Raw genomic sequence first — 14,601 nt, forward strand, 5'->3', positions numbered from 1 at the left:
CCTTGCTATCTGCGGTTCTGGAGCCCCCTGTGGATACCAAAAATTCGTGATACCTGGGTCCCAGTTTAAATGTCCTTAAATACAAAAAAAGTGAGAAAATTGGCTTCCCTATCTTCGTGCAGCAAAAACACACCATATTCCAAGCCTCTTCAGGCTAAAAATAGCTCTAGAGACCCACTTTGCAAAGCATTCTGGGTGAACCCGGCAGGAGCAAGGAACCTCTGCATGATCCAGAAGTGGGTCTCTAGAGCTATTTTTTAGCCCTGAGAGACTTGGAAACAGCATGGTTTTGCCATGCAAAGGTAGGAAAGATGATTTTTGTGAACTTTTTTGTATTTAGGAACATTTAAACTGAGACCCTGGCATCAGTAGTGAGTCAAATCTGCAGATGCCAGATCCGCAGATGCCAGGGTTCCACTGTATTATGGAAGTCAGGTTTACTTGCTTTGTTAAAAATAATAAAATGTTCACTTAAAATAGAACAGAAGGAGAAGAGTACTTTTAGAAAACTTGTTTCCTAATTACACAAGCTTTGCAAAATCTCCTTATATATCCTTAATCTCCTTATATAACAGAATATAACACATGAGGCAATGCCAAAGTACCTGTACTGCCTGCAGATTAGTAGTATCTGTCTCATATTTCTCTGTAATTTCATTTTTCAAGCGCTCAGTGGCCTCATCCCTCTGTTCCTCGTCTTCATCTTCTACATCCTCCTCTTCTTTTGGAAACTCATCTTCCAGAATAGCTTCAATATCGTCTTCATCCTCTTCTTCCTCTTCATCAATCTCACCTTCAACAAGAACTGCAGGATGCTAAAAACATGAAATAGTTATCAGATGATCCCCCAAAAATCTTTTCTAACATAGAATCTACAAATATATCTCCCCATTCTTCTCCTTTGTTCAGTATTTGCATACCATTGCTCTGCATAAATGCTTCAGTGTAAACACAGGATTCAACCAAAGTTAAGCACTTTAACATCCCAATCCGAGGCCAGGGCAGTGTCGGTGGCCGCCTTCCATGAATAGCAGGAGCAACTGCATAATAGTGATGAGGTTTTACAGGGAAAGAGGTAGGTGGATGAATTAATTTTTCTAGTGCATATGCCACACATACCATGCACACCATCACTGGGGTGTTTTGTTTTGGAAAAGAGAAAAAAATGCTCCCCTTCCCCAAAGTAGCTGCAGCAATGGCAGCAGGAGACGTTCATAATAGGGCACAGGGTGAAATTCCCTGAGAAGTACTGTCAGCAGCAGGAGGCCAGCCATCACGTAGGGTGAATATTGCGTAATTAATATGGAATAGGGCTGACACTATTGCTAACAAAATGTTGTCTTCTGTGTAATTAAAAAGGAACAATTTAAGTGCAGGTATGTTTAACTAAGGTGTCATTAGGCAGTTTTGTTGTTGTGTGAGCATTCTTAGTGCACAGTGTTATCTAGTGGGACAATATAATGTAGCCTGTTACTCCTAAGCTACAAACCTGTACAAGCTTCCAATATAACCTTATGGGACCGCAGTTGAATATGCAGTCTGTCATTGACTGGAACATTGTTCTGTGGCACATACCTGTATCATGTTGTCAGAACTGGCCTTAATATAAATATAGGACAGCTCCTGTTTAAACCAAACTGAGGGTGAGCTGACTTCATGTGATCTAGTGAACCTCCGACTGAATTTTGGTACTCTGAATCTCATGTTTGTGTCCACCATAGCCCATCTTGCTGGCAAATACCTTCATAAATACGGCAGTGACACATACACACACAAAATATCAGTGCCACCATCTTAGAACAGTCATGACACACATGACACATTCATTTCAGCACCTCAATTTCTAGATAGGCCAATGTTGCATTTGAAGCATGCCTGGATAAAATTGTGCTGACGCTGCATGTTTCATTACCATCTTTGTTGAGGAATTTTTCAGTGTTGGGTGGAAAGAGGAATGATGCCAATGGTACAGTTGAGCCAGAGACTATAATGTGCACATTTCTTGTTTAAATTCAAAAGTTTAGTTTTTTTCCCTACTGTATAGGGGGCCCTGTATCTGTGGAACCCATATCTGCGGTTTCACTTAACTGAAGATCGGATCTGTGGGATCCCTGCATGCCCCCTCCAGAGGCAAGGAAAACCGGCCAGAGGGTCTTCTGAGGCATGCAGAAGTTGTGTGTGACAGTCTGCGGCCGCTGTGGGCCTCAGAATGGCTGAAAAGGCAAAATAAACATGACTTCCAGTTTTACAATAGAACTGGAAGTGATGTTTTTAATGCCCTCTAAGGCATTAGGAGGCCTGGGAAAGCCCACTGGAGAGCTTAGGGATCTCTCCTGATATTTGCGTTTTCAGGTTGGCAATGGAGAGTTCCAGAATAGAACCCCCACAGAAACTGAGGCACACCTGTATTAAGATTCATGCTTAGAACCAATTTAGACCAAAATTATATATCATAATCTGTATCTATGATCAGTAATTAATATAGCAGTTTCTGATCAGTTCAATTACAGTACAACTCTCTTTTTTATATATGAATATATCATAAATTCCATAGTGAGAGCCATTTTACAAATTCCTATAAGAGTGGCTGCAATTTTTTAAAAAAACACAGCCCTACCTTGTGGTTTTCTTACCTGCAGATTCTTTTTTGCTTGCTCTGCTAAAAGCTCTGCCCTCCTTCTAGCAATTAGCTCCTCCTGTTAATGAAAGATTTCATGTATGCATTTTATTCTTATTTAGAAACTATTAGTCTAAAATTCAATTGAATAGTTTTTCACAGACACTTGGCATTCAATGAGTAAACATATTAGCAGGGAAGATTACCGAATTTAGGGCGCAATTCTGACCAACTTTCCAGCACCAAGGTAAGGGCAATGCAACTCCGAGTTAAGGGAACAAACATTCCCTTACCTTGAAGAGGCCTCCATGACTGCCCCGCAACTGCAGGATGCAGCACATGCCCGACTGGCACAGCTATGTCAGTGCTGGAAACTTGGTTAGGATTGCATCTTTAGTTCTATATTACAAAATCTGTGAAAAACTATCTAGATCTTGTGACGTGCACGTTCTATTGTCCTTATACAATTGTAAATGCTGAATAATGTTGAATAAAACAAGCAGTCCCTGATATCAAAAGAAATATCTCTAGTATTTGCCTAACATAAAAATTTGTTTTTATTAATGGCCGAAACCTATCTAGGCTTTATGACAGTGGAACAGAGGATCTGCATTCATAACTGGCCACATGGTGGTGTGCTGTGCCGTGCGTGCTGCCAGCAGCCAATTTTAAACTGTTGCCACAAATGGCAGTGTTGGTGGCCCACTGATACAACTGGTTAAACACGGGACCTCAGGTAAGCTGGCACAGGGGAGGGGTGCCATCATACTCTTGTTGCATTTGGGTAGTGCCTACCAAAATCTGAGGAGGAGTCCTGTCCCAGCTGCACCTTTTTTCTCTCACTTGTGCTCCAGGAGCAGAATCATTTTCAAAGCAATTATATGTCTAGAATGTATTTATCCATCGTCTGTGGGAGGGCCAAACTACATTACATGAGGTGTGAGTCCTTGAGAGATATGCTTTTGCACACAAACGGTCTCAGGTTCAATCCCTTGCATGTCTAGTTAGTGCAGGGAAAAATTCCAGTCTGAAACCCAAGAGTGCTGTTGCCAGATACGAGTACAATGCTGAAAATACTTAGCTGGATGGACCAAGGGCCTGAATTCATATATGGCAGCTTCCTTTGTTCATAAAGGCACTGTGGGGTAGGTGGGATCTAGATCAGAGCCAAAGTGAGCAGGAATGAAGAGGTTACCCCTTTGCTCTCAGACCATTTTTTTTTGCAGATAATTCTCCCCTTCTGATGGCTATCTGCAGCACATAGCTGCTTCAAGGACAAATAGCAGCTTCAGTGGAGTGGTTCCCAGTGGTTAATATTTTCCTGCACACTTGAATCTCAAGCTAGATATGGATCCTCTCCACCTGCTTTTTGTTCTTATAAGAGAGTGATATTGCCAGTATTTAGGGAGGGGGCAGCTGGATTGCCAAGTCACTGCTGCCAGCACTTCTTCCTCCTGTTTTGGTGGTCCTGCAGTCTGGTCACCCTTTCCTTCTCCTTTGGAGGCTCTCGTTATGTCTCCAAAGGAGAAGGAATGGGGATGGCCACAGGACCATGGGGCTGCCAAAACAGAGAAGGGGGGGAGGTGCTGGCGGTGGCAGAAACCCCGTGATCCAGCACTCCCTTCACAGGGCGCCCAGGGCACATGCCTAGATACGCCTCTGCTATGAAGCAGGGTCATTGCCTTTCTTTTTATTTTAATCACCTGAATTTTACTGGATATTTTTCAGAGAATACAACTGTGCAAAACCAGTATTTAAACAAAACACAGCATCCAGAAAAGACCTCTGCTAATATAGATCTGTGTGGACTCTTAACATTTTCTGGGATCATTTTTGGTAGCTCATAAAATGTTCCCACTCCCAAAATTCCTGAACAAAGTAACACTGTGGTGAAGAGAATTTTGAAAACACTCATTGTCTTTCTTACTCAATATACAGGGCCTAGACTTTGTTATATATAACAAGAAGCAAGCGTACTCTAAATTTTGCCCTTATATCTTTCAGTTGCTGCTTCTTCTCCTTTTTTTTATCTTGTTTCTCTTGCCATTTTTGCACACTTGCGGCAAGAAGTCGGTCAGATATGTCTTCTTCGTCAACTTCAAGAAAGACGACAACATCAGGACAAAATGACTTGTCAGCTAAATACTGAACCTCATCTGCAGTTCGGGGAAAACCATCCAGTATAAAACCTGTAGATCTAAATGAAAATATTTTTAAAAGCTGTTGTCAATATTTCATGTTCCCCCCCCCCCCACTGGAAAGGGTCTTTCAATGGCTTCTAGGACAATTTATTTCTCTGATAAATTACTTGTGTATTTGAATTAACAATCAGATTAGTGACAAATGAATTAATGAACAGAATTGTAAAGATAACCCAAAAAACAAAACTTCTTCTGGTTATGCACAGTATGAGACTGAGATTCAAGAACATCATGTATATCAGGAAGAAGCCTTGCTTCCGTTCCATGTGACATCTGAACTACAGGCAGAACTTTAGTGAAGTTGTGTGCTATTGCTGTGCTTTACTTTGTATGTTAACACTGTATTAGAAACATACAACTGGGAGTTTCTGATCATTCAGAACAAATACATTTTCTTACAGTACTGTTATATTCTTCATCAGAAGGTTTTAACACCTATCATGATGTTCCATATCTTTCTCAATAACAATATGGCAGTGGTTTCAGGTAGACCTAGGAGACAAAGGTCAGGTCCCAAAGTCCTACTTTAGATCTTCTGTGCATTTAAATGGAACATTATTCTTTTCAGATTCAATTCATTCTATTGCTTCCTGTTGATTCCAGTTGAGGGATTGATAAATTGCTCCTTAATGAACCTGTCTTAATTGCCCCAATTCCAATTTCTGTTCTGGGGTGCAGAAAGCAGTTAATCACTGATTTACTCTCAGTCCTATCCTCCCCCATCCCACTGGTGCAGCCATGCCAAAAATGGGCATGTTGTATCCAGTGGGGGGGTGGAAGGGATCTGGAGACATACAAAATTATGCAGGAGATGGACAGAGTGGACAGAGAGATGCTCTTTACACTCTCACATAACACCAGAACCAGGGGACATCCACTAAAATTGAGTGTTGGGAGAGTTAGAACAGACAAAAGAAAATATTTCTTTACTCAGCGTGTGGTTGGTCTGTGGAACTCCTTGCCACAGGATGTGGTGATGGCATCTGGCCTGGACGCCTTTAAAAGGGGATTGGACACGTTTCTGGAGGAAAAATCCATTACGGGTTACAAGCCATGATGTGCATGTACAACCTTCTGATTTTAGAAATGGGCTATGTCAGAATGCCAGATGCAAGGGAGGGCACCAGAATGAGGTCTCTTGTTATCTGGTGCATTTGGTGGGCCGCTGTGAGATACAGGAAGCTGGACTAGATGGGCCTATGGCCTGATCCAGTGGGGCTGTTCTTATGTTCTTATGGAGGCTTCAGTGGTGAAAGGGATTTTACAGCCCAATCCTAAGCTTCCAGGCGCCTGGAGGAACAGCACCAAAATGGTGACCGCTTTTTTCTGTGAGTGCTGGGAAGCTGCTGGAGGTCTCCTTGGGGGAAAGGGACATTTTTCCCCTTCCCCCAAGTAAGGGCACAGGCCCTGCAATGAGGCTTCTCAAGACTGAGCTGGCTATTTTGCTGGTGCAGACTTGGGAACATCTATATTGGGCTTTTCAGCCTGAAATGGAGGATAGAAACCAGCAGACGAGGTCTCTGCCAGTCTCACGCCCCTCCCAGGTTGGTTCCTCCCCCTGTCTTGCCCTCCCTCCACCCCAGAACGCCTCCTGCTGCCCCCAAAGCCCACACTGCCACCCAGCAGTCTTACCTTCGTCTGTGTGACAGCCTTCCGATGCTGGGTCCAGCACCAACGCTCTTTCCTCTGAGGGTACCATAAATGTGCTTTATGGCTGGTGCTGGAGCTCGGCGCTGGCGCTATGGGCCTTTAGGATTGGGTCCTTAATCCCCTTAGATCTCTGTAAGCCTACTGCTCTACAGTGGGACTCCTCAGACCTGCGCCAGCAAAATTGCTGGCACAAGACTGAGAAATGTTTGAGGAAAGGGGGCAGGGAGACTGCAAGGGAAAGAATCTGGCGTGTGCCACTGCACCCCTCCCACAAACTTCCCACCCCATTACACCCCCCTCTCTGACCAGTTTCACTAAATCCCTGACAGTTACCGAAATGGTTCCTTTGTCCACCATTCAGGAATAATACTATCAAGCACCTCTACAGGAAGAGCTTCATTTTCTATGAGGTTTGCCTTGATTGCTTCTTCTTCATCTGTTAATTGCATTTCTTTCTGATAAAATAAACCAAAATACATGTAAAAATGCAATATTTCCTTTGCTGAACATCACAGTTTAGGACTCATATTGAAAGGCTTTCACATAATTCTTTTTACTTCATCTAGCAACAACAAAAGTTGTTCTTCAAACAAACTGAGAGCCATGGTGGTGTACTGGTTTGGGAGGTGGATTTAGACCTGGATGATCCAGGTTCAATACCCCCCTCAGCCACAAAACTTCCTGGGTGACCTTGGGTCAGTCACTTTCTCTCAGCCTCACCTACCTCACAGGGTTGTTGTGAGGACAAGAAAGAGGGGAGGAGCAGCTGTGTAAACCACCCTGAGCTCTTTGGAGGAAGGGTGGTATAAAAATGTGAAAAATAAATAAAATAATGAAATAAAATTGTTCTTCAATTTACTTATATTCTGGTGTGGAACTGAAGTCATACAATAAAGTCAAACTAATTATACAAATTAATTTCACTTCTGGAAGGGATTAATTTCACATACCCCATCTCTATTAAAGAGTCCCACTGAGTTGAACGGAACTTACAGTATTTGTGGATGTGTATAGGATTTCAGCGTTACAGAACAATCTCATGCATGTTTACTTGGTAGTAAGTCCTACTGTGTTCAATGGTAGGTTCCATTGAACTCCATAGCACTTACTTCGGAATAGACATGCATAGGATTGCACTTTTAGACTCTTATAAGTTCTCTGTCCTTTCTCAATAGGAACTATAATAGTTTTCAGCTAATTCACATCCCAATCCTACGTAACTCTCTGTGCAGCAGTGTAGCGGTGCCAACAAGATATGTGCTGTATCCTGTGGAGGAATTTCAGGCCTCTGATGTCTCCTCTGACCAAGGGAACATTTGTTCTCTTGCTCAGTAGTGGATCTCCCCAGCCTGTGCCCCAGGGCAAAGGTCTGCAACAGACCTCCCAGGCGGGATGCTGCTGTCCCCTGCATGCAAATCTACCCCCACCATTTACCTGGAGCACACAGAGTCTCATGTGACTCCAAGACACACCAGGGAAGTCTACAGAAGCTTCTCTGGGCTCTTAAACTGTGCTTCCAGCAAACCGAAAGCACAGTTTCTGATCGCGTTGGGAGCCTTGGTGAGGCTTCTGTATGGTCCTAGAGGCGCGTGAGATTCCACTTCTGGGGCATTTGTTCCTTTTACTTAATGGCAGTTCTGCCACTGCTCTTGCCCAGGGGTAAGCCCTTGTGGCTTGAATGGGTCTACTTGGACCTGCTGGTACAAGCCCAAGTAGACCTGAGAAGGCAGAATGAAGCAGGGAAGGGGGATTGGTGGTGCCGCTGCCACAGATACTATACCTTTCCTGGCCTGCCCTCCTGATCTCTGCCATGTTCTCCCCCTCACTGCCCCATTTCTCCCCTCTGCACTAACTTACTGGTACCAAGGGACATGGATTGACTACTGGTGCACAGACCTATCTGCTGGTCACTTGCAGTGGCAGCCAAATAGTGCATAATGGTCTGTTGGGTTCTGCAACAGCCATAAAGAACTTGCATTACTAGAACACTAGTTCTGGCAGTGTAAGACCTTATTGGGATTCGGCTGTTAGTCTAGACCAGGGGTGTCCAAAGTTTTTGGCAGGAGGGCCACATCATCTCTCTGACACTGTGTTGGGGGCCGGGGGAAAAAAGAATTAATTTAAATATAAAATTTAAATACATTTACATAAGTATAAATAAGTGAATATATTAAAGATGAACTTATATGAATGAATGAAGGCCTTGCAATAGGTCAAAGCCTACAAAAGACCTTGCACAAAGCAAGGCTGGCCTTTCCTTTGCTGCCGCTACTGCATCACAGATGTGAAACACCAAGCAGTGGAGAAAGCCCTCATCCCACAGCTCATGCGATAGGTCAAACAGTCGCCCTCACGCTGAGAGCGGTTGCATCGGGCCAGTGCAGGCTCCAACAAATCTCCAGAGGGCCAGAGGCTCATTGGAGACTGGGGGTTTCCTGAGGGCCGCATTGAGAGGCCTCGAGGGCCGCATGTGGCCCCAGGGCCGGGGTTTGGGCACCCCTGGTTTAGACAAAAAACAATATAGCACAGAATGAGGTCAACAAGAATACATTTAAAGAATTCCACTCAGTAGCTCGCAACATATGGTTAAAGGACAGTTAATTACAGTCATTAAAATCAAATGGTAAAGTTTCTTCTGATCTTTACACCCTCCAGGCTTCATGCGTTTGCATCTGTAAATGATCCTCCCTGGATAAAGAAAATGAGCCTGGCAGGGGGAAGGGTTCAGCCTAGCTGTTACCCAGGCACATTAATACCATGCTTAGGAACAGCTTGTGCGCATGTGACATTCTAGTATGTAAATCTCCAACCATAGCTTGATGTCACACAGGTTAAGAAAAGCTACACCATTTGATTCTGATGATTATAGAAACCGACCATTAGTATCTAGCCTTTCACTTGGGAACATATTAAGGTACTGTAATATTACATCTTGAGTTCGCCTAATGTCTTCTTCACTTTCAAATTCAGCCTCAGTTGAACTTCCAGGGGCAGTTGGAGTGAATTCTCCCATTTCCTGCATTGCAGTTGTAGACTCTTCTTCATCCTCTTCATCTTCTTCTGGTCCAACTCTGTGTCCTGTTTTGATCATGATCAGTTCCTGTAAGCGTTCCTCAAACTGAATGTGGAAAATTCCCAGTTTTTCGGCTAACCATCGGGCACAGGTTGTTTTGCCTGATCCATGTGGACCTAAGAGACATATCCTTACAGGGGGAGCCTGTAAAAAGAAAAATGGCAGTATAGCTGTTTGAACTTTAGAAGACTGTCAGGTTTCTGTTGAATAAGGTCACAGCTGAGTATCTTTTTAAAATTCTGAAATATTTTAGAGGTAACTGCTATAAAGTTACCCTGAAAAAACATATCTTTTGACAGTATATAGTTCAGCATAAGTAACTAAAATAAATTCAGAATAGAGGCAATAAAATGACTACATTCGTTCCCATTCACCTCTGCCTCTTGATATTTTTCTTTTTGTTTATTCAACCCAATCTTCCAACTTCTGCCATTAGTTTAAGCGAGTTAGGGTACAATCCTATGCAGGTCTACTCAGAACTAAGTCCTATTATGTTCAATGGGACTTACTCCCAGGAAAGTGAGGATAGGATTGCAGCCGTAATAAGTGTCACAGGTAATGCTGATTTTAAAAATATAAAATACATAACTGTGTAAAGCTTATACTATTAGCATTACAATTCAGATTACCTTTATTGGCATAAAGATACAAAAATATGACTTAAAAAATCAGATTAAAAGTCCTCAACTACCTTGGATAACTGTTACTTGGATAACTGTTACAGTGGCATGTATCATCCTCCTCTTAATGACTAATTGAAATGAAATGTGTTCATACATTTTAAGGATATTTTTATGTCTCACACAACTGGACCAATTCAGCATCTAAGGCTGGAGCCTAGTCTAGCCAAATTTCAGGGCTTTCTTAGGTAGAGAAGGGGATTCCTAGCAGGCAGTAGGAGACCCTAGTTGGCCAAGTCTAGTCACCTCCTGTCCTAGCCTGGTCAACAGAGGCTCTTCAATTGCTACATTTCACAGTCCAGAGTTGCCTTTGCCCAGCCAAAGCCCTCACTCATAAGAAACATAGGAATAGCCCCACTGGATGAGGCCATAGGCCCATCTAGTCCAGCTTCCTGTATCTCACAGCGGCCCACCAAATGCCCCAGGGAGCACACCAGATAACAAGAGACCTCATCCTGGTGCCCTCCCTTGCATTGGCATTCTGACATAGCCCATTTCTAAAATCAGGAGGTTGCACATACACATCATGGATTGTAACCCGTAATGGATTTTTCCTCTAGAAACTTGTCCAATCCCCTTTCAAAGGCATCCAGGACGGATGCCGTCACCACATCCTGTGGCAAGGATGCACATCTCCAGCTTCACTGTCAGCTATTCAGTTAAGAAATCTTCCTCTATGTCTGGATTTGGGTATGGCCACCAGTCAGGCTCTGACATCTGTACTTTCACCCCAATCCTATTGGGCTCTGCACCACTGGAACATGCATTCTGATGGTGCAGTTTGCTTTACTGCACCTGCTATTGCACCGGCAAAATGCAGCACAGCCAGGCCTCTGTTGCAAGTAGTGAATGGCTGTGGCTGCGTACCAGTGACCTTCAGAAAGCCCCATTACCAGTAAGTCAGTATGGAAGTGACGGTGGATGGGAGCAGTAGCGAAGGCATGGGGAGGAATGGGGGGAGACCAGGGGTGGGGGTGTGGTGGCCAGGAAAGGGGTGGTATTGGTGGCAGCTGCACCACTGATATCCTATTCCCCTTTCCCAGCTTTGATCCACCCCCCTGGTCCACTCAGATTTGTCATAGCAAAGTAGCTGGTGCAGATCTGAGCATACCCATCAGGGTAATGGAGGGTTGCCCAGAGGCAGGGAACAAATGCTCCCTTACCTCGAGGAGGCCTCCAGGACCCAAAACTCCCCCATTGGATGCAGCGCATGCCCCATTGGCATGGCTACATTGGTTAAGGGAGACTTAGGTTTGATCAGTCTGTACATGATATAACTATGCATTAAAGTTGCCATCTCCAATGGACATAACAGTGTAGCTATCACTCTTAATTCTGGAACAACTACCTGCTTGTTACTGCACATTTGTTCCAGATATTTTTGAATGCTACTGCTAGATATTTTAGCAAATAAGACATTAGCCTAGCAAGATAACAATTGTGGAGATATTTTGGAGTGCAAAGTTCTTCATGGGTAGCCTCTAGCTAGCCCTTGCATCCAACCTGTAAAAAATGTCTTTTTATCGCTTCATTGCAGGAAAGCTAAGGCAGTGGCTTGCCTAAGACCACCAGATGAGTTCATGCAGAAGTGAAACCAGGGAAATCCTAATTCACAGCTCAGGCTCTTAGCCACTAGGCTGCATCAGCTCTCTTAAGGTTTTACATTTGGCCAATGTTTGTGACACCTGATAATCTGGTAAGCTTGTGTTGTGAATAAATGCAGTGCCACTGGGGAAGGGGATTACTTACCATTACTTTATAGGAAAACAGATGTATTATTATTAGTATTAAAGAGCAACAATGCATATTTAAACAAAATAATATGACTGCGGTCAATCTTATCTACAATATGGACTTATGTAAAATTTTGAGAAGTGGCATACTTTCAATGGCTCGTTGTGAGACACATACTCTTCAGGGTTTTCCAAAAATTTGTCTCTGTTCTCTAGAGTTGAAAAATAATAGTATTTTTCTCTATATTTAGCTGCATTTTCAGAAACTCCTGGGTAAAGGATAAAGTTTTCTTTCAGAATCACTGGGCAGAAATGCTTCGTGTCTCCCAAGTGTCTCTTCCTCTCAGCAACTTTTTCTTCATCCTAAAAATTATATCATATTTTTGATAAGGTGTGGAGCAATACTTTGATATATTTCATCCAACACATTGCTCCTGATGTAGAGAACTGAAAGCGGTAGAAGGCCATAGACCCACTACTGCACTTGAGGAGTCCTTCCCTCACCTATGACATGATCAATGCTGTCTGCTCTGACACAGTGTGGATCACCCCAGACAGGTAGAGGGTGGGATAAGAAGGTGCTTCAACTGAGTTAGGCAAACCCCCCTCCTTATAGGAGGGTGGTGAGTGCTGTCCATGCAAATATCCCAGGTGCTAGTTATAAGGTTCCCCTGATCCATTGACAGTAGTCTGTTGCATTTCAGGAAGGGAAGATCTGTATCTGGAATGTTTCCACTTGGGGATAGCTCTCACTAGACTGCAACAATGTGAATAAAAATCCAAAGAAAGGTAGGGACACATGTAAGGGACACAAGTAAGTCCCATTAAATCCAATGGAATGTCAACACATCAGCTGGGTTTAGATGAAACACAGAACCGTAATTTGTACTCATCATATTTAAGGACTTGCACCATGGCTTGAGCTTCCAGGCGTATAACAAGCAATCCAGGGTTTTGAACTTCTCATCTGCTTACGTTTCCCATCTGCTCAGTGAATAAATAAATAAAGTGAATTCATAAATTCACTTCCATGGTGCAGCTATCTCTTGAGGCTAAGTAACTTCACTTTTGATAGTACAGCAACCCTCTTGGTGGAGCAATGACCTTAACTGTGGTTTGTCAATGCTCTGTGAATTCAGTCATACTGGGAAACAATAGTTCAGTGTTTCTCAAACTGTGGGTTGGGACCCACTAGGTGGGTCACAAGCCAATTTCAGGTGGGTCCCCATTCATTTCAATATTTTATTTTTAATATATTACACTTGATGCTACCATGGTATGTGACTGCATTTGGAGAAATGTTATGGACCTGTATTTTTAACAAGTTACTATGTATATGCTTTTAACAATGATAGTCAATGGGGCTTACTCCTGGGTAAGTGGTAGGACTGCAGCCTAGGATTGTTCAAAATTCTCCTGCTTGATGACAACACTTCTGTCATGACATCACTTCCGGTGATCTTGACAGATTCTCATACTAAAAAGTGGGTCCCGATGCTAAATGTGTGAGAACCACTACAATAGTTATTCACAAAAGAATCCCAAACTATGGTTTCAGATCCTGCTTGTTGGCCCCCCAAAAACCCACAGTTTGTGAGAAGACTAGGATACAAGTATAACATGAACTCATTATTTTGCTGAACTGTGCTTTTGTATTATGTCTGAATTCAACCATGGTAAATGTATGTGGACATTCTAGCATTCTCTAGATCAGGGGTGTACAAACATTTTAGCAGGAGGGCCACATCATCTCTCTGACACGGTGTTGGGGGCTGGGGAAAAAAAGAATTAATTTACTTTTCAAATATGAATAAATTTGCATAAATGAATATATTTGAGATGGAACTTACATGAATGAATGAAGGTCTTGCAGTAGCTCAAGGCCTATAAAAGACCTTGCACAAAGCAAGGCCAATGTTTTCTTCGCTGTCACTGCTGGATCACAGATGTGAAACAGCAAGTAGTGGAGGGAGCCCTCGTCCCACAGCTCAAGTGAGAGTCAAACAGTTGTCCTCACAGTGAGAGCAGTTGCGTTGGGCCAGCATGGGCTCCAGCAAGTCTCTGGAGGGCCAGAGGCTCATTGGAGACTGGGACCTCTCCGTGGGCCGGATTGGCCCCCAGGCCAGGGTTTGGGCACCCCTGCTCTAGATCAAGAGTGTCAAACTCAGGTACTATGTAGAACAAAATTCCTCACTCAGCAAATCCCCATGGATCACATTTATAATTTTTCACACAAAATGTGATCTGTCTAAATTCACACCAAACAAACAATTCCATCTTAGGCTGCTGCTAAGCAGTAGCCGCCTTGACCATCTCAGATCTCTTGCCCTACTAAAGGCATGAGCTTTCTAGCCCTAAAGATGGTTCACTAAGGCCCAAATCCTAACCAACTTTCCAGTGCTGGCATAGCTGTGCCAATCAGACATGTGCTGCATCCTGCAGTTGGGTGTCACTCATGGAGGCCTCCTCAAAGTAAGGGAATATTTGTTCAATACCTCAGAGTTTCATGTCGGTGCTGGACAGTGGGTTAGGATTGCACCTAATTTGTATTAAATGAGGAATAGAAGCCACACAGCGTATACTGAAAACTCCTATATGCCTGAAAAGAATCATGGACCTGGTTTGATGCCCAAACTCTTCTATGTGT

General features: G+C 43.3%; 1 protein-coding gene and 1 long non-coding RNA gene across 2 annotated transcripts in view; one reads left to right on the top strand and one right to left on the bottom strand.

Annotated features, from left to right (window-relative positions):
- AK9 (adenylate kinase 9) overlaps positions 1 to 14,601 on the bottom strand; it is an 88,100-nt gene that overhangs the window by 26,759 nt on the left and 46,740 nt on the right. The window contains exons 25-31 of the mRNA XM_066613332.1: positions 12,105 to 12,317; positions 9,398 to 9,685; positions 8,318 to 8,320; positions 6,802 to 6,923; positions 4,595 to 4,814; positions 2,634 to 2,696; positions 606 to 815 (exon numbers count right to left, since the gene is read on the bottom strand). Coding sequence (XP_066469429.1) covers positions 606 to 815; positions 2,634 to 2,696; positions 4,595 to 4,814; positions 6,802 to 6,923; positions 8,318 to 8,320; positions 9,398 to 9,685; positions 12,105 to 12,317 — 1,119 coding nt within the window. The remainder of the gene's footprint in view (positions 1 to 605; positions 816 to 2,633; positions 2,697 to 4,594; positions 4,815 to 6,801; positions 6,924 to 8,317; positions 8,321 to 9,397; positions 9,686 to 12,104; positions 12,318 to 14,601) is intronic.
- LOC136639282 (uncharacterized) lies at positions 217 to 5,220 on the top strand. The gene is made up of 4 exons (XR_010793666.1): positions 217 to 302; positions 667 to 1,075; positions 3,200 to 3,353; positions 4,622 to 5,220. It is a non-coding gene; the product is annotated as an uncharacterized lncRNA (long non-coding RNA).

The sequence above is a fragment of the Tiliqua scincoides genome, chromosome 1 (assembly GCF_035046505.1).
Source record: "Tiliqua scincoides isolate rTilSci1 chromosome 1, rTilSci1.hap2, whole genome shotgun sequence".
NCBI lineage: Eukaryota > Metazoa > Chordata > Lepidosauria > Squamata > Scincidae > Tiliqua > Tiliqua scincoides.